We start from the raw sequence: 19,134 nt of genomic DNA, 5'->3' as shown, positions 1-19,134 counted from the left end.
GCTCTTTCTCCGCATGTGATGAAGCTGCAGAGCGCCATGAGGTCTCCCCTCAGCCTCCTCCAGGCTGAACTGACCCAGTGGCATCTCCTCACACGCTTCCCCTCTAAACCCTTCACTCCTGCCTTCCCCTGTACGCCCTCTAGATCCTTTTATCTGGGACAATCCCCTCCATCCTTTGCCTGGATGGGATCCGTGTGGGATGTGCTGCAGGACATGGGTCCCTCTCAGCTACCAGAACTCACACTCAACTTGTCATCGACCAGAGCCCTCATCCCTTTCTGCAGGGCTGCTCCCGAGTCCGTCCACCCAGGGTTGCCATGTCCCAGGTGCAAAATCCAGCACTGCCCCTTGTTAAACTTCACGTGGTAGGGGATTGTCCAGCTCTCCAATTTGGCTGCCAGGCCACCCGGCCCCAAGAGCTGCCTCAGTCCTGTCTCCAACCCAGCAAAGCTGAGCCCAGTCGCCTCTGGCTTCCCCAGTCCCGCAGTGCTGGGTGGTTAACTTGCTCTTCTGCCAACCCTCTTCTTTTCCACAGGCTGGATTTCCCACATGAGAACTGTCTGCTCATCCAGAAATACTGATTTTTAATCAGCCGGCAGTAACTGGTAAATTGTTGACACGGATCCCCTTTCTTTCCACCACAAATATCGATAAAACTCATGGAAAAGGCACAGGTTCGAGTTTTTGCACTCCCACTACAAAAAGCACATGGAAAGTGTTCAACAAAACAATACGCTTCTTTATTTGTAAAAGATTGTATAAAAACCCGCAAGACTTTCGACATCAAAAATCCTTAACCTACAAAAATAGCACCAGGGAGAGTTAGAAACCTTTGAAAAGTGTTAAAAAGGCATCTCTGAAATCTTCCTCTCCTTACAACATTTTAATAAACAGAATAAAGGCAGCTCTTACAGGGAAAAAATGTCAAGGAACATTTGTCTGCTACAATCCTCATCAAGTAAGCTTAATGCCAAGACAATGCTCATTCCTCTTTCATCTTTGTTTACTTTCCCCAAGTCCTTTTTATTTTTCTCTTTAATTTACTTTGCTTTTGATCAGATAGGAAGGGATGTAAGACCTGGAGGATGGTATTAGAGATGTAGAGGTTAGGGGTCAACCCAGTTTGGAAAAACAGAACCTGCCCAGGGTTCCTGGGGCAGAGGAGCATTGCAGGTGCCAGCAGCAACGCGGAGGAGACCACATGGCTTTCTCCAGCGTTTCCTTAACTAAGGCATGCACCTCAAACACATGTCACCGAGAATGAACCCCTATGGGAAGCCTTTAAAGAGTAATCTCTGGGCAGGATGATGGAAAAAAGCCTTTAAACTTCACCTGGGCTTCCCTTCCTGCCCATTCCCAAGTGCAGCCTTGGGTTGTAGACCAAGAGAGGATGGGGACAGGGTGGAAAGCTGCACACAAGCAGCTCCATGCCAAGAAGAGTGGAAAACAGGAGGCCCCCCTCCTCCAGGGAGGCTGCCGTTCTCCACCTGTGAGGGGGTGCAAGAGGGTCCCCATGTGTCAGAGAGGTAGAAAAAGCCAGGAGAGAAGCTCTTATTTCCCACTGACGCTGTGCAACACCTTGTGAGACAGCCTGGCATCAAGCAGAGCGTTGGCCCATGATTTGCCCCCTATTAATTGTGAGAAGGCACCGATGGCCTCTGCCTGAGCCGGGTCGCGGGGAGCAGCCGAGGTAGGGGAGGGCAAAGGGGGGAGCGTCACAGGTTGTTTCAGTGCATTGAAATGTGCATTGGAGAGAAGAGGTCCTGGGAGACACCAGCTGGGACAGCAGCCCCGTGGCTATGGAAAATCTGCTGAAGAGGCATGGGCTCTGCTGGCCATGGGACCAGCGTGCCCAGGACTTCACGGACAGCAAGATAACTCTGGCAAAGTCATGGAGCAGGGGAGGGTAAGCAAAAGTGAGCACAGTGGTGGCCACAGGAGCTCCCAAGTTTGGGGGTGCAGCCCTGGAAGTCCCCCAGGACACTGTCTGGCCCGGGCTGGGCATGTGGCACGCACCAGCAGCATCCCATCTGCATGCTAAGTCCTGTGCAGAGAGACAGGAGCGCAAGGAAGGAGAGGTGCAGCCCCTGCCCACAGCAGCTCTTCCACCCACAGAGCAGGATCCATGCGGATGAGACCAGCGCTGCGCTCCTGGACCCTATGGCCCCACAGCCCCACTGAGGTCGGGGGCGGATTTTCCCTGCAAGTAAGCCCCTGCACCACAGCAAATGTACTGCCAACGCTGTTTGGGACATCTTCCAGGACATTTCAGGGGCTGTATTTTGAAGACAACCCTGGCCACTGCGCTCTCCTTCCTGCCAAGGCACCACATGCATTGGGGAAATGAGTGCTCAGAGAACATTTTCCTTTATGGACACTGGAGCCCGTATCCTCTGTGCTCCTATTACTGCGTAAGCTCTCAAACCACTCAACAGGATTTTAAAATGTAAGGAAAAGGTTTAGATGCTTTAAAAAGGAAGTAGTGAATGTTCGTAAACTACTGCCAAACATAAAAAACAGTATTTCTTTAGTTCTAGCTAGAAAAATAATTCTATCACCTCACAGTTCAGTTTCAGCTACATTCAGGTCTAGGAATCTCCACATTCGTACGTAATGCCTCCAAGCAGCAATAGACGTTAAACAACAAAATTAAAAAGTTTATCAAAAACGTCTTAAAATTAAGAATGATTTGGTTTCTGTATCCTGCAGGCTCAGGGTGTGAGCGAGGCGGGGCCCTCACACCCACTGCAGCAGTTCAGGGGCTTGGGCAGTTGCTCCAAGAGAGGTTTTGTTTGTTTAAAAATGCACTAATTCGCTCTAGTTGCAGTTCGTCAGCAGCAGCTCCACACCTACTGCTCAGCCAGTTGTGACTTTCAAGCTCTAGGCTAAAACGGAATATTTAATGCTCTGGAGGAGACTCGCATCTCATCAGTTATGCATAGAGCTTCCTGCGCTGGATAATTAAAGCTCTCATGTCCATCATTTCCTACGAATCGCTGCCGTTAGTCCCTTTCAAGAAAAGTTACCCTGCCAGGTTCTTTGGTTAAAGACATTTCCTCAGCTCCCCCTGCGGGGCCAGGCTGCCTTTCCGCAGCGCGTGGCCAGGGAGGGACGGTGCCGTGGCAGAGTCTGGCAGTGGTGCCCGTCCCTCTCCCGCCACGGCAGCAGAGCTGTGCATCTTTACCAGAGAGACGAGGGACGCTCAGCTTGCTATTCACAGGCAAAGTAATCCTTGAGTGGGGAAAAGAGGTGCCGGATGACGGGGACGCTCCACGATCTCCCCAGCAGCTTCTGGCGAGACCCGCGGCCAATGCTGGAGACGTCTGCGTAGTGGAGGGGGAAGCCAAAGATCCTGTGGAGCAGAGGCAGAGAGAAGATGGGGCATGAGGCTCGGCGGTGGCAGCCCTGCTCCCACAGCACCCTTCGTTCGCAGACAGGATGCAGCGTCCCTCTGTCCCATCCCCACGTCCCGCCCGTGCTGCCTCCAGCCCCAGCTTCACAATCTTGCTCAGCAGAAGAGCCGGCACTCCCCACCAGCTCTCCAGTTTTCTCTCCCAGCACAGTGGCAAGTGAACACTGATTGCTTTCCAACTGAAGCCCTCAAAGCATTCAGCAGAGGCACCACAGTCGTTCCTGCTCTGTCTCGGGGCCAGCAGCACTCACCCCAGCCCAGCGCAGGCAGTGGCAGAGGGAAGCCTGAATCTCTTCCAGCCCCACTCCTTGTCCCACACCTCTCCGTGCAAGCCCATCTGCCCCAAACCCACTTGTGGACGGGAACCAAGCGCCCAGACCCAGCTGTGGAATCGGGATATGACCCATCCCATGGAGTCAAACTGGGAATGAAGGAGCCCCACGCTGCACCTGCTGCCTGGTGGAAATCTATCCACAGCAAGAATGCAGCCGCGCCTCCCATCCCGGACATGCCTGTGGGCAGGGAACAGCGAGTTGCCCCGGCTCCCGGGGCTTGCAGCACCACAGCTACAAACACTGAGGACAGCCAAAATTAACCACCAGCCGTGCTAAACTGTGCTATTAGGGCTCTGGAGTGCCCAACCATTAAGATGCACCGATGGTCGCTGTACTGGAACACCGGTGCCCCTGAGTGAGCCGAAGGATCATAGAATCATAGAATCATCACCCATCGGATCATCAAGTCCAACCATGGGCAAGAGACAGTGACGTACACTCCACTGTTGCTCATTGCACTATCACGTACGCCTTGCTGCACCGTACGGGACATGCAGCTCTTCGGCTCCCAGGAGCTGGGCTTTGGGCTTTCCAGGATGAAAGAACCACCACACAAGCACCCCTAACCAAAACTGCAGTGCGAGAGTCAACCCGACAGTGACAGATCGATTACCTGTTCATCCCTGGAAGGTTGCCCCAGAAATAGCGTGCTCGGTGGGCAGCAGAGATCTTGATAGCATCAATCATAACTGGGTTACACTGCAGGCCACCAGACAGGGAAATAAAAGTTAGAAGAGGTGTCAGCTCAGCCCTCTCCAGCACGGGACATCTTTTGCACTGCCCTGCAGGGACTTCATGCCTTCAGCAAACTCTCCCAAGGACCTAGACCCAAGAAACTCTTGTTCCACACCAGACCACTGCCTGGTTGGCCACGAGAGCTCCAGCCACAGCTAATGAGAATCACAGCAGCTTCAGTGCTGATCTCTGAGCAAGGACCAGGACTATCAGCCTCTACTGCAGCCACCACAGAGTTAAAAATCCTTTCCAACCCCTGACCTCCCTCTCCCTAGACATGGCAGGCATTGCTCTGAACAGATGCTTTCTGCAGGGCTGGCAAAATCTCCTCCTGGAGAACAAGTGCTCAGGGTTAACCTGCTGAAAGCCAGAGGGAATCCGGAGCCGAGACTGAAAAAATGATTGTTAGCATGTGCACTACGCAGGGATTTTTGCGGCTTTGGGGCCATACGAAACCACAGCCAAACCCTCACAGCCCTGGCACACCTTGCACTGCCCAGCAAGTCTCCTGCTCTGAGGTCTTTTCCAAGCCAGTGACAATCCCTACCTCCAGAAACCGAGAAATGTCCCTCTTATCGTTGACTCTCATGGCCACCACGTTCTCAAACATCCAGAAGAAGGGGCGCTCCTCTCCCGCTTTGGGACGGGCGTAGTTGAGCAGGTGATAAAATTCAAAGAACAGCCTCCCGGTTCCTTCTGCAAGGGAGAAAGACAGAGCGACAGGTTGGGATTGGCTGTGGCATGGGGTGCAGGGGTCCTGGCTGCCCTCCTCACTGCAACCAGCATGGAGACAACCAGGTCTGCAGCCCAGAGCAGAGCCACCACCAACACAGACTGGGGCTGAATTGCTTCCATGGGCTTTAAGGTGGCTCCACACCTGAGAAATATCCCACCCTGGAGGTTCCCAGCCCTGCAGAGGCAAAGCAGCCTTACCATACAGCCCCTTCCTGGCCGGGTTGACAAGGGAGGGGTCGTTACAGGGGCTTCCACCAATCACCAGGTCAAAGGGACCCCACTCCTCAATCTACAGTGAACAGAGAGACTTGGTTAGGAGGCACCACGTAAGCCTGGAGAAGAGAAAGCTCTGGGTAGGCCTTAGAGCAGCCTCCAGGAAAACAAGGGAAGGGCTGTCAGGGAGTGCAGGGACAGGACAAGGGGAATGGTTTTCAGCTGAAAGACGGGAGATTGAGATGAGATCTTGGGAAGAAAAGTTTTCTTGTGAGAGTGGGGAGTCCCTGGCCCAGGTTGCCAAGAGAAACCACGACTGACCCATCCCTGGATGTGTTCAAGGCCAGGTTGGATGGGGCTTGGAGCCTGGCACCACATTCCCCAGCCCTCCCGCAGAAGCGGTGCTCACGTTTCTCTTGGTTATGTTCCTGACATCATGCACGTAGGTGATGTTGCCCTCATGCCGCATGGTGCCCACAGCAATGGGGTCTTCGCAGATCTCCGAGGCAATGTACTTCTCCACTTGGATGCCCAAGTCCTTCAGCACCACATATCCTGCCAAGGGACAGAGGTCTGAGGCTGCACTGCTCTCTTTAGTCTCCAAGTCTCCTTCATCAGCATGGATATTCGATGTGGCCACTCTTGCAGGTCCTAGGTGGGTGCAGTCACACAGGGATTATAGATGAGCAAACACTTTTTTTTTCACCCGTTCCCTCCAGGCAGGTTTGCTCCCAGAAAGCAGAAGTCCAGAGCTGAGTGGATAGAACCAAACCAGGCAACCAGAACCTCAGGCACTTCTCCACCAGAGGCCAGGTTACCAGCACTCCCACAGCTCTTGTTTCTCAGTGAAATCTGCCACCCAAGATTGCACTTGGCACAGCAAGAACTTCTGTGAGCAACATTCCCACACCCTCCATCCCTCCCTCCTCTCCTCCTATCCAGCAGGAAGGGGAGCCTCTGCCCTCATCCCCTTCTGATGAAGATCCCCCTGCTCTTCACCCCCTTCTCCCCAACGAGCTATGACAGGCTGGAGGCCATGAAACTATTTATCCCTGACATCCAGCGCTAGAAGTCGTCAGGATGGTGCTCTTCCACTGCCTCACCTGTTGCTATGCCCTCGAATAAAGAGAGCACTCGAATAGGTCTCCTCTTGGCTGGGGGGACCGTGGGGTAGATTTTGGGTTCAGCCTGCAATGAAAGGACAATTCTGATGAAGAGCGCTGCGACGCCCTACATGGCCAAACCTCAGCTCTACAGCCATTGTCTCCACCCTTATCCTGCCTGGATAAGCAAGACCAAAACGGAGGGCTGAATGATTTTGAGCCATTGACCTCTCCTCTTAAAGCCCAGCACACCGTGGTCACCTGCCCGCAGCCCTTACGTATTCCTGTCCCTTGTCGCTGGTGAAGAAGTCCTGCAGGCGCGTGTTCCAGTCCTGACGGCGCTGCAGCACGCCGTAGCTCTGCTGGGGCTGGCACATGTAGCAGTTCCAGGGCTCCTGCTCCTTTGCCTTGGCTGACGTTCCTCGTCCCACCAGCACCTCCAGACACTCCACACAGAAACACCTGCCCAAACCACAATGCCTCGGTTGCCCGTCACCTCCAGAAACTCCTCTGGGTCACCCCAGCCTTTGGAGTCTCCCCTGCCAAGCACTAGAGCCCCTGCCCTGTTTTGTAGGGTTTATTTCCAGTTTTTAGGACTGCTAACACAAGCTGGTGGCCCAGGCACAGGTAAAGCACCTGCCATCCTCCTCAGGGCTCCTTCAGGTGCAGCCCAGCTCAGCGGGGACAGGTGGGCTGTGCTGGGACATGCTGGGGAGCAGCCCAGCACCCTGCCCACGCTCATGCGTGATCCCGCTCTTCCCCATGGCTCCCCAGGAACTCTGCTGGGAGCTCAGTCAGAGGAGCAGGGACAGGGGCACGTGGGGCCCACCTGCAGCAGCTGGCGTTACTGCAGAGCAGCAGCTCCTTCCCATCGCAGCAGACGGTACAGTAGGACTGGTAGCCGTCTTCGTCATACATGTAGAAGAACTCCAGGAATCTATCCTAGCGAAAGGAGAGCCAGGAGGGGAGAAAGACAGAGGATCAGGATCCACGTTCAGAGGGGCAACAGCAAATGCAGCTTCGCTCCATCCCTGGTGCACAGCGAGAGCTTGGAGATGCAGGTCCCCAGCGCTTTGTGGGCATCATCCAAAGCACATGGGAAGTGGAGGGAACACGTGGAGGGACAGCCCGGTCTGGCACAGTCAACCCTCCCATCCCAACAGTGCTGGCTGCACCGGGGCTGCACCCTGCACCCTCTCCTCCATCCCCACGCTCAGCCTGGCACGGCAGCACTTACCCTGCACGTCTGGCAGAGGCCACCCTCGAACAGCGGGTGGAAGGTGGCCGGGTTCCTCCTCCCGCAGGCCAAACAGCTGTCTGTGTGACACAGAGAGCTCTGCTCACCTCAGGACTCACCCGTCTGCAGCCTGGGGCCGCTGCCGGGGTGCCCAGGAGCAGCACCAGGCGCAGCCACACAAACCCACACCTCCGCCCCACCGCACTGCAGCCTCTCGGCTGAACCGTGCGCAGGGCTGGATGCAGCTGTGTGCCCGGGAACAGGCCCCGCGGGGAGGATTTGCAGAGCAGTCAGCGCTCCTCAGCACAAAGGGAGGCCCAGAACCTGCAACCACAGCGCTTTCCCCTTTCCTACACGGCGGGTTCCAAAGGGACCCACGATCATTGCCTGGTGCCTGCGAGCACCCACATCAGCCCCATACCTTATCCCAAGATAGGCAGGATGATCAATTACCTTTGATACTCCCACTGTTGTTCGTCACTTCAGAAACCATTTGCTCTTTATAAAATGAAAAAATAAGATCATTATTATTCCTTATGTAACGAACTATACATGCACTCTGCTCACAGAGGCATATTTTTTGCACTAAAACTGCTACAGCTTTGCTGGGCATTGCACAGAGAAGGTATCCCATGGGCTTATTAGAAATTCTGGGGCAAAACTCACATCCTTTGACTGACGGAGATACCTGAGCTGGAGCTCAAGGCACTGACACAGATAATTTCCAAGCTGAGCAATTAATGGAGCCCAGCTTGTGGTGCCATGCCTTGCAGTTGGGTGTGCTGCCGTCTGGTGAGGCACCAGTGAGAAATAGGAGACCCCAAAAGCTTTTGCCTTTGGAAATGAAGCTCATGGTCACTGGGAAGAGCTGAACCCTTTCCCAGAGAAGTTTCCCAGTGCTTTGCAGGAGGCACAGCCCAGGCCACGCTCCTCCCCAGCTCTCGCTGCAGGTTACCTCGGGTCTGGTCCTCTTCCACTCGCTGCTCTTTGCCGTTGTTGCAGGGATTGGTCTTCAGCCTCTTGGTTGGGGGGCACCGCTCAAGGGATAGCACCTCCTCTGTCCCATTCCTCAGGGCCCCATTCTCTGCAAGGAAGGGAATGGCAGCTCCCTGGGGATAAGCGTGCAGCACCAGGAGCTCACCAGGGCACCAGGGACACCTCCTGCTGAGCCCTGCCAGGTCCCACCCCAGGCAAAAGCAGAGCCTTTCCTGACCGCCCAGGCTCCCACTTCACAGCTCGAGGCTCAGCCAGGGCACCGAATTGCAGAGGCAATGTTTTACTCCAGCTTTTTGCAGTGCTGCTGTGGGGACCCCAGTGAGGAGTGAGGAGCCCCAGGGCCACCTCGGGACTGGACCAGCACAGCCATGGAGAGGGCAAGCGGGCTGCGCTGGGGCCAACCACCACAGCTGGTCACCAGTGGCTACTGCCCGTGCCAGCCCCTTGCCCAGCTCAGGCCACCACCTCACCTGAGGCTTTGGGTGGTCGCAGCCCCTTGAGACCCAAGGGTTTGAAGCCAGTGAGTGCCCAATCAACCATGGGCTTCAGCTGCTCCTCCAGGGACTCCCCAGGGGTGGCTGCAAAGGTCTTCCCCGACCGGCTCCGAGCAACCTGCCGAGAGAGGAGGGCCAGGGTGAGTGGGGCTGATCCCTGGCCAGGGAGCAGCCCCGCTGCATCCCCCAAGATCTGCGTGCCAGGGCCACCATCCCAGGCCCCCTCCCCACCCCACACACATGCGCAGGGCTCAGCGGCTCCAGCACAGTGGCAGCTGCTGGATTCCGGCGCTGGGTGTGCCGCGCTCCGGTGCCTCCCCTCCCTGCCAGCAGCCCATCTGTCCTCCAGCAGCCCCCAGCCCAGCCCAGCTCGTGCCTGGATTCAGCTCCCCAGCAAGGAGCAGGAAGCAAAAAACAGGCAGAAGAGGAGCCTGTGGGTTTGCAGCACCCGGAGAGTGATCATAGTCATGGAATGGTTCGGGCTGGAGGGGACTTCAATGATCCAGTTCCAGCCCCTGCCATTGGGGACACCGTGGACACTCCGACAGCGACACCTCCCACTGGATCAGGGGCTCCCAGCCCCATGCAACCTGGCCTTGAACACCTCCAGGGATGGGGCAGCCATCGCTGCTCTGGGTAACCCGGGCCAGGGCCTCCCCTGGATGGGGATCAGGGCCACAGGGTACTCAGCACCAGTCCTGACTGCAAAGGGCACCGGGCACCAGCCCCACCCAGTCACTCCTGCTGCTGTGACACTGCACTGCTGAGCTCAAAGGAGGGGTTCCCTGCAGACACCTCTCCACAGCAGCCCAGGAGATGGGAATGAGCAGTTCTGGGCTGTGGCAGGAGCACCCCACACTGAGGACTCTCAGGGAGGTTTGCGGGTGTTATCCAGACACAAAGCAGAGCTACGGTGCAGGGGCAGAGTTGGGGAGCCCCGGCCCCAGCCACCTCCCCGCACACAGCCGGAGCTCTGCACTGCCTCCCACGGTGCCCGACTGCTTCACTCAGCACCTCATGCACCCAGCGCCAGCTCTGCGCCACCGTTACCTCCAGCGCGTGGTATATGGCTCGTCGGTAGGAGACCAGCTTGTTAAACGTGGAAGAATTGAAATGCTGCCGGAAAGCCATCAGCCCCACCAGCTTGTCTGCAGAGACCTGGCAGAGAGCGATAAAAACTCACCAGCCCGCACGGGCACACCTCGGTCCAGCCGTGTCTCCAGGGCACCGTGCCACCAGCGGCTCCCAGCACGGCTCTGGTGCTGCAGCTGAGGGCAATGGGATGTGGCCGTGCCACACTGCCAGGGCTTTGTCTGGACCGCGCAGTCGGGTGAGAAAGCCCAGGATCAGCTTCGTACAGAGGGAGAAGGGCTGAGGCATCGCACTGTGACAAGGACAGGCGTTTTGCACCCTCTGCTGGCACCACAGCTCTGTCAGCACAGGCAGCCGGCTCAGTGCTGCGATCTCTCCGGGAGAGGATGCCAAGGGCTGTGAGAGGGCATCCCTAACCGGGCAGGGAGTGCTGGGGACTCCCCTGGAGACCAGGGCTCAGCAAAACTCCACCAAAGGGTCGAGCAGGCTCTACAACAGGATTTTCCCTTGTGCCTTCGCTGCATCCTGACACCCATCCACAGCCCCGGTCACCAATTACTGATGCCGGAGCCACCAGGCAGATCCCGACTGTGCTGAACGCTGGGGTCCCTGCCTGGGGAGGCTGCAGCTGGGCGAACACACAACCCCAGGGGAGCTCCAGGGATGGGACAGATGGCAGAAATGTGCCGGGGAGGTGAATTCAGCCTGGGCAAAGCCAGGTGCAGGCGCGGGTGGCAGCAGGCTTACCTCGGAGAACTTCCCGTCTCCGAACCACTGCACCCACCGCATGCCCGACACAGCCTGGCGCTTGGCTGTGGCTCTATAGGAGACGACGATCGCAGGCCACCAGGAGAAACCTTTGATCTTTCCCCAGACGAGGTCCCCAATTCCAAAATCCTTCCCATCCTGGAAGAAAAAGAGGACAATACAGATCAGCCCAAAGCACAAACTCCCCGTTCTATGAGAGCTGCTGGGGCAGTAACGCACATGGAGCTCTGCGTGGTGACCTACAAAAGATGTACCCCTGTCCCTCAGAACAGTGCCAGGACACGTCCCTGGCAGCGCTGGCTCCCGGTGGGAGCTCGGCAGGAAGGTCTATGCGTTGCCAGCCCCACACCAAACCCAGAGCCTGGCACGCTCAGTGCGGTGCATGCTCTGTCCTGCACAGCCCTCCTGGCAGCAGCGTCCCGTGCATGCCCACTCCTGCCTGCCCTCCCAAGTCCCTGCAAACACCAGGAAGCCTTTTCCTGCTCTCCCATTAAACAGCAGCTGGGAAGCTCCAGCTGCAGCACCTCTGGTGATGGGAACGGGCACGGCAGGTGGGCAGCAGCTCTGGGGAGCAGACAGATTCTCCCAATCCCCTTGGCCCCAGCAGCCACATTTTCCTGGGAGAACCTGGTCCACTGAATATTGCTCCCAAGCCACAGCCCATGCTGAGGGAAGCACGGCAGGGGCTGCTATGCGTCCTGCCCGCTGCAGGGAGGACTTCGCACCAAGGCTGCTTCCTGGGCTCCCCAAGCAAATGAGGTTCCTCCTCAGCAGAGAAGCCCCAGGGCTCACAGCTCAGCTCATCTGGCTGCACCCCACGGAGAGGGCACCCACCCTCCCCTTGTTCCCACAGGGCAGAGCAGGGAACAAGGCAGCACGAAAACAGAGAGAAGGAGAAGAGCTGGGAATGTTGTCGTGGCTGTGCCAAGGATCTCCAAGAGGCACCCTGCCAGGGTGGCACGGTGCTGTGCCCAGGGAGGCACCTCACCCCGCGCAGGAGCAGCATCCCCTCTGCCTGCAGAGCCCTCTTCTCAGCTTTGTTCTGCAATTAGGCACCTAATTACGCAGCAAGATGAAGACGCAATTGCCCAATTCCTGCAAGTCCCGGGCCCTGCCCTGGCGCCTGCAGGCACTGAATCACGTTCCTCTGCAGCTCCAGCACCTTCGCTCCTCTCCAGCATCCCCTGACAGAAATGTTTTCTGCACACGCAAGTGCCTGTCTCGGGGCAGGGCCCGGCTGCCAGCCCAGCGTGTGCCGCGCACACGTCCCGGGGACCTGGGAGGTTCTGCAGCCCCACGTGCAGCACAGGAAGCAGCTCAGCAGGGCTTAGCCCCGCACACTACCTGTCCACAGCACGGAGACCCCAGACCAGCACCCACCCCACTGCCCGATGGATCGGGACAGCCTGGCACCATCGCACCTGGACACACAGCAAAGCACAGGCAGGGAAAGGAGGCAGGAGAGCAGCAACGAGGCTTCCACAGGTCCCCTTGCCTGCAGGCTTCAGACAAGCCAGGAAGGTTTGTCCTTGACCCACACGATCCTGAGCGCAGGAGGCGAGTTTGGCCCCTCCGTACCTGGTATTCCAGTGCCATTCCCACATCTCTGCTCTCCGGCTCCTCGGCCCCCAGCTCGGCAGAGCCATTCTGCCCCTCCTGGGAGCTGCTGCCGGAGATCGTGCTGCTGCTCCGGCACGAGTCCCGCGAGTCCTCCTCCGTCAGGTCGATGGTGGTCATGGGGATGGATGCCAGGCGCCGTCTGGAGCTCTGCAGGGTGGGGAGAACGGAGCGTGAGTGCAGGAGGAAGGCAGGGAGAGTGACAGGGAGGAGCAGAGACCTGTCCCATATCATCCTCCACTTCACAGGGGAAACTGAGGCACAGGGAGGCGGCAACACATCCGAGGCCACATAGCCAAGGCACAGCAGAAGCACAGGTCTCCAGAGCCTCAGGGAAGCCCTGGCCCTGCACGGGGCCTCACCCGAAGTGGAGTTGGCAGGTCCCTGAGCGGCTCCACAGTGTTCGTTTCCTTGATCCTCATCTCGTGCCGCGTCTGTCCCGCCTGGAAGATGAGGCGGACGGGGGGCTTCTGCCTGAGGCTGCTCTCCCAGCCGGCGCTGCCCCGGGGCCTCACCTGCGAGTGGAACAGAGAGGTGCCCTGTCACCAACGCCTTCCCCACGCCAGCAGCACACGGGGACAGGGACCGCTCACGCCCCTCAGGACTGGGCACCGGCGGCACCACAGCCCTGGTGAGCAAGAGGAGCAGAGCAGATGGCTGCGGGAGGCAAGAGGAGCGCAGACGGCTGCGGGAGGCACCTGGGGCTGAGCTCCTTGGTGCACCCATGCGCTTCACAGCATCTCCGTGGAGCTGCACCACCGTGGACAGGAGCATTTTTGTTTCCAGCAGTCACGTGCATCCTCGGCCATACCCTCCGACGCCCTCCCTCCTCACAGCCGCGCGACCCAGGGCCGCGGGAGGCAGCAGCCAGAGCCCTGGCAGAGCGGCTGCCCCAGGCACAGCTCCTGTTCACATGTGTGGGTGCTACCAAGCGCACTCCCTCCCACAGCCGGCCCTGCACAGGCACCCAGGGCAGCCTTTCCCCTGCGGTTTCAGCAGCCGCAGTTTACAAACAGTCCAACCCGGGCGTGTTTCCTGCATCCGGCGTAACCGAGTTTCAAATTGAAACGAGACTTCGCAACTGAAGAGCCCCAAAGCCAACACAGTGGGAAAGCAGAATTTTCACCCCAGCTTGGATTTAAGGCTCTTTCTTTAGCGAGCTGCCTCCTCACAGGCACATTTCCATCCTTAGGGGTTTATTTCAAATAAAGACAGAAGGCAAAAAAGCTTCCAGACCCTGGTTTGTCACCCTAGTCAAAGGGAGCGGGGGCAAAACAGGGATCCAGCCCCAAGGCAGCTAAAAGCCACCTTGAGAGTGGGTGACAAGATGCATCAGTACAGCCAGGACTTCTAAAGAAAGCATAATAATTACTGGAGTGCTGCAACAGAGTGGCCATCGCTGCATCGCCCCCTCCTGCTTCTGCTGACATCATGCAAGTCAACAATTTAAACATTAAAACAAATATTATGCTTGTTAATGAAAATTGTGTCTTTCACTGGACCATTCCCCTGGCACTGAGCACGACAGCCGCTCCGGAGGGGAACAGGCCAGGGTCCTGAGCACCCACCTGAGCACCTGCAGCCCACCAAGCCCCCAGCCCGCAGAGCCTCCAGGCAGAGGGGTCGTACAACAGCCACGGTGAGCGCTTACCTCCTGCTCCCCGGTGAGTGTGAGCGGCCAGGACAGGTCCTCCTTGGAGAGGTCTCCCTTGCTGACTCTCCTGCTGTTCCTCAGGGACGACAGCCCCAGACCCCCCGCGTCTGCACCGGGACAAGGCAGAGCAGCCTCAGGCTCCGCCAGCCACCTCGGCCATGCCCCTGCACGCCTCTGCCCGTGACTGCTCTGCACAGCGAGTCGCAATTTGAAGACACTAGAACATCATCTTGGAGAAATGTGGCCAAAGGGGGAAGGCAAGCAGCGACCTGAGGCTCCCCAGCATGGACTGCGGACACTGCAGTCCCAAACCACCCACCTGCCAGACCAGGGAGGGACCCCAAGAGCAAGTGTGGGGGACTTCTTATGCATCTTTCTGTTCCTGAGAATTCAGAGGCACTAGGAAACCCTACATCTGCCATTCAGGGCTCATCACCGGTTCATTGAAAGTAGGAGCTTGTGAAGGGCTGGGATTTGGGGACCACGACCAGAGCATCCCAGGAGCTGCAATGCAGCCAACAGCACCGCTCAGGTGTGTGGAGATGCTGCTGGAGAGAGCCAGTGGAGTCATGGGGGAAACCGGTCCACAGCCACGAGGCTGCAGCCCCCAGGAAGCCCTGGGATGGCAGCTGGGGGATTTCTGTCCCTGCACATCATAGGTATGGTGCAACCTGGGCACGGCACAGCAAGACTCACCTGGAGCACTCGGCTTCCCATTCGGCTCCAGAAGAAGGGCGGGTGTGTCGTTAGTGGGGTCGGCGCAGTCCCCGTTGATGAGGATCAGCTCTGCCCTGCAGTCCGCCTCATCCGGGCCGTGGCTCTTGTCCTTTTTCATGGTGGCCTGTGGGAGCCAGAGTGGCAGGGAAGTTGAGACATGCAGAAAGCCTCAGGGAAAGCAAAGCAGACAGCAAAGCCCTTTAAGCCAGCCACAACTTCTCCTGTCCTTCTCAGCAGGGTCTGACTGGAGACTGCAGTGGCGCTGGGAGCTAACAGCACCTGGACAAAACCTCCTTTCAAACACAGCAACACCAGCTCCAGAGGAGTCCTCAGACTCAACCAGCTTGTCCTTGGGGGAGCGTGAGGGCTTTTCTCCAGAGCCACACTGGCCCAGCCCCACCATCCATCTGTCCTGGAGGCTCCTGGGCTGAGACCCTGTCCAGAGGGTCCAGCCACCTGGTGGAAACCAGGGACATCCCACCCCGCTGTGCACCACCCTGGCCATGCTCCGGCTGCCCAGCACCCCCAGCAGGACATGGCAGACAGCTTGAAATGGGGGACAAAGTCCTGGTGCCCGCAGCAAGTTCCACTCCCCTAAAGGGAGAAAACTTCTCCTGCCCCCTCCCCGGACCAGAGGGCGAAGGGGCAGAGGGTCTGCACCATCACCCCTGTCTGCCCCAGGGGCCGGGGGAGGCAAGCGCTGGCATCCCCCCTGCCCCAGGAGCTGCTGCTGCACGGACAAAGCCCAGCCAGGCGTCCCTAGGAGAGGTGAGGTGCGCCTTGCCTGCGCCCAGACGCCTCTGCCTTCCCTCCAGTGCCCTCCCCGGATCCTGTTTTCCGCAGTGGAAGCTTTCAGGCTCTCCCAGAGACACCTGGGACTATGCGAGTGAAGCTGCCTCATTGCCGGGCTATGGGTCTGTGCTGCGACTTGCCCCTTGGCCAGCAGAGTCATTTCAGAGGCATGCAAGGAGCTAAGGAACAAGCAGGGTTTCACCCACCTAAGACCCCCTTTGGAAGCAAAAGCAACCTCCCCCAGCTCCAAAGAGACCCCGGGCTGGACTCGCCGCCCCCTCCCCAGCTCCCTCACTCAGCATCGCCTCCAACCGCTTCTCTAACAATTGAGATTTCTGCTTTGAGTTCATCTGTCAGCACCTCCCACAAACAAAGACCAGGCAGGGTTTGATGTTTGGGATGCCAAGGGTAGCATTAAAACCCTGGTAACATCCAAAAGTGAAGGAAAACAGGTGTTGGGCGCCCACCTCCACAGACAGAGCCCGGGGGCCTCGTCCTGCCTCCCCCCACACTCGTCCCCTCAACAAAGGGACGAGAAGGAGAGGAATGGCACCAGAGGGAGTCTGAAGCTGCGTAAACCCAAACAGCTGTGTGCAGAAATCCCATTGCTCCCAGACCCAGCAAACAATTCCTGGGAGCTGCCCAAACTTGCCAGGCTGCCCCCAGCTACCCCCGGCCCGGGCGGCGGGTCCCGCACGCCGGCCTCGTGCGCAGCAGCCCCGGATGCTCTCGGATGCAGCAACACGTCACGGGGCAGCACAGCCGGGTCAGCCCCGCCAGGGTCTGCTCCCCCTCGCCAGCCTGCAGAGCAGCAGCGACCACAGCCCACAGGGATGCTGCCAGAAGAAATAGCCACTTTCACAAAGAAATAGTGAATCTCACAAAAAAACCCAGTGAATCTAACTCAGGAATCCATACAGCGAGAAGCAAGGGGATGCACTGCTCGCTTAGCCTGAGGACAACCCAGAGGAGAGGCTGGGGACAGGGATATGGCTGCTGAGATCCAGGGGGGACAGGAGCAGGCACAGCCCCCTCCCCACCCTGCAAAATATCTGCGCCCTAAAAACCCCAGCAGGACCCTCAGAGGACCTTTGCATCCGCTCCTTTGTCAGGAACCTGTCTGGGAGCCTCAGAGAGGGGCCTGAGGCCAGGAAGGTCAAACCTGCACCTCAAAATGGCTTTTCCTTTCTCAGCCCCAGTGCCCAGCACGGCCAGCCCACAGCAGGAGACTGGGAGATCGTGTCCCTGCCAGCCCTGCGCTGGGGAGTGGACACAGCAGCCAGATCTCCCGTCCCATCCCACAGGAAGGGCAGCCCTGCCAGCTGCTCCGTGGGATGCACAGCCAGGACCAAGCCCCCGAAGTGCCAAGCTCAGCTTTGATGAGTGCTCAAGGAACTCCAACATCATCTTTGTTCCAATTATAAAGTGGGAAGAGTTCACTTTGGAAGCAAGCCACCCTGGGGACGCCCCCACAGGGCTCTGTGGGTCCATGGGACCCAGACTTGGCTGCAGACGTTCCAGCAGCGTGCAGGAGCAAGCAGGGCATCCACAGGAGCCTACGCGTGCACTTCTCCAGCTGCAGCACTCGAGATCGCTCGAGGTCATCCCGTCACCATCCTCTGACACGCAAGTGGGAAAGGAAACATCACACCATGACCCCAACTGCAAAGCTCAAATCTCGCTTTCCCAACAGCTTGCTCTGAGGCAGCAGGATGGCAGCACCCATCCCTTCGCCTGTTCCTGCTGTTGTTGCACCCAGCAACGAATCCACATCCCTGAGACCGTCCCACCATCCGTCCTGCCGCCCCTCCAGCCACCGAGGATCTCCCGCAGGAGCCACCATCCTCGCAAGCCTCCGCACCTCCTGCTCCGAAGGAAGGCCCAGCTCTTTGTCCTCGCCTCCCCTCGCTCCCCACCATGTGCACACAGGGCGTTACGAAAATAATAAGAACCAGAGCGCTCCCCCTCCCATGTTCTGTCTCACAGGGAGGAGAAAAACAGCACCAGTGTTTGCATTGCTTAACGCATCGCAAACACACAGGCGTGCGCCACAGCCGCTCGCTTCCTACAGCAACCCAGGAGGAATAAAATAATGCAAAATTCCAGCTCCGATGCCCAAAGCTCCCGGAGAGGCTGGCGCTAGCGGCAGCCCCAGCCCCGCCTGGTGCCCGGGACGTGCCCGGCAGCGATACCCCACCGAGACAATGACTCGTTGACTCCACATCCCGCCTTAGTTTTGCAATACCAGTTTCTTTAAGGTTTGCCAGACTGGTTAAAGACCATGCCACAATATTAACTGCTTAGAGAGAGACTCCCGGTCCCTGTCCAGCCGAGCTCGCCGGATGCACCCACCTGCGAGGCATCCAGGTGGGTTTGTGCCACCCGAACCCCACTGCCCCCTGCCAGGGTTGCCCCCCCAGGGCCAGGGCTGCTCCCCCAGCCTTGCTCGGCCCTGGGTTCAGTTTTTCTTCTTGAGAAAACAGGCTGGCCCTTATCAGGTGCGTTTCCCCAGTAGGTGGAGAGATTGCAGGGGAGAGACAGCCGGACTTTGCCTCCAGACAGGGGCATGCATATCAAAAGGCTGGAGGGAAGCCTCGTGCAGGATGGCAGCCATCACCCAGGCCCTGTTTGAATAACAAAAAAGGAATAAAGGACCCCAATGGCAGGGGCCAACTCCCTCCAGCCTGGCTTCTGGGCTACCGCACACAAACACCCTTTAACTCTTCCCCAAACCGAACGGTTCCCACTAATCCTGGGAAGAAAAGAGTTGCTGGGCTGGCAGTTCAGTAAGAAAGGCAGCCGGTGGTGGCAGATCTGCTCATTAAGAAGGGCAGGCTCCCGCTCCCCAGTTTCCTGTGCTGGCCCCTCTCTGCGCTCTCTCGCTCCGGCACTTCCCTCCGTTTCCCCCCCGTTTCCTCTGGAGCCCCTGCCCGCTCCGCACAGCCCTGGGCGGCCACCCCCGGGCTCAGCGAAGCTGGCTTGAAAGGAGAGAAACAAAAACCCCACACCGGCCCCTCCTCGACCAGTGAGGACCAGGCACGAGGAGGCTGCTGGGCCAGTAGAGCCATGGAGCTCTTTACCGTGCTCATCTCGCCACGTCCCACCGGGATGAGCCCCTCCCGGCTCGGAACCCCCTGCCCGGGGATGCACCCGGTGGGGAGCGGGCAGGGCTGGGCTCGGGGGGCTCTTGCCAACCCGCAGGTGGGTCTCGCTCGGCGGCGGCAGCAGCTCCTG

At 58.3% G+C, this 19,134-nt stretch overlaps 1 protein-coding gene across 3 annotated transcripts; it reads right to left on the bottom strand.

Moving 5' to 3' along the window:
• Positions 1-2,226: 2,226 nt before the first annotated feature.
• Positions 2,227-19,089, bottom strand: DNMT3B (DNA methyltransferase 3 beta). 3 transcript variants are annotated; one of them, XM_069872043.1, is made up of 19 exons: positions 18,981-19,089; positions 15,088-15,232; positions 14,389-14,498; positions 13,100-13,252; positions 12,699-12,887; positions 11,100-11,258; positions 10,311-10,418; positions 9,237-9,378; positions 8,726-8,854; positions 8,224-8,268; positions 7,771-7,850; positions 7,363-7,475; positions 6,812-6,995; positions 6,534-6,618; positions 5,840-5,985; positions 5,416-5,506; positions 5,030-5,178; positions 4,361-4,446; positions 2,227-3,352 (listed from the first exon to the last, which is right to left on the bottom strand). In XM_069872043.1, the coding sequence occupies exons 1-19, from the start codon at positions 18,987-18,989 to the stop codon at positions 3,211-3,213; spliced, it is 2,265 nt and encodes a 754-aa protein (XP_069728144.1). In that variant the 5' UTR covers positions 18,990-19,089; the 3' UTR covers positions 2,227-3,210. The 3 variants fall into 3 exon arrangements, with proteins under 3 accessions (XP_069728144.1, XP_069728143.1, XP_069728145.1); XM_069872042.1 differs by having other exon boundaries at positions 5,840-6,081; positions 18,981-19,087; XM_069872044.1 differs by lacking the exons at positions 14,389-14,498; positions 15,088-15,232; positions 18,981-19,089 and adding an exon at positions 13,436-13,509 and having other exon boundaries at positions 5,840-6,081.
• Positions 19,090-19,134: the final 45 nt, after the last annotated feature.

The sequence above is a fragment of the Phaenicophaeus curvirostris genome, chromosome 18 (assembly GCF_032191515.1).
Source record: "Phaenicophaeus curvirostris isolate KB17595 chromosome 18, BPBGC_Pcur_1.0, whole genome shotgun sequence".
NCBI lineage: Eukaryota > Metazoa > Chordata > Aves > Cuculiformes > Cuculidae > Phaenicophaeus > Phaenicophaeus curvirostris.
Note: the sequence above shows the minus strand (reverse complement) of the source record. Positions and strands in the feature narration are given on the sequence as shown.

What these genes read in the sequence shown, in the direction of transcription:
- DNMT3B (XM_069872042.1), bottom strand. An exon ending in GCCTCTGCCAGACGTGCAGG is followed by an intron (nt 7,476 to 7,770) that starts GTAAGTGCTGCC and finishes TCCTTTCGCTAG; the next exon opens with GATAGATTCCTGGAGTTCTT. An exon ending in GCGACAAGGGACAGGAATAC is followed by an intron (nt 6,619 to 6,811) that starts GTAAGGGCTGCG and finishes CTTTCATTGCAG; the next exon opens with GCTGAACCCAAAATCTACCC.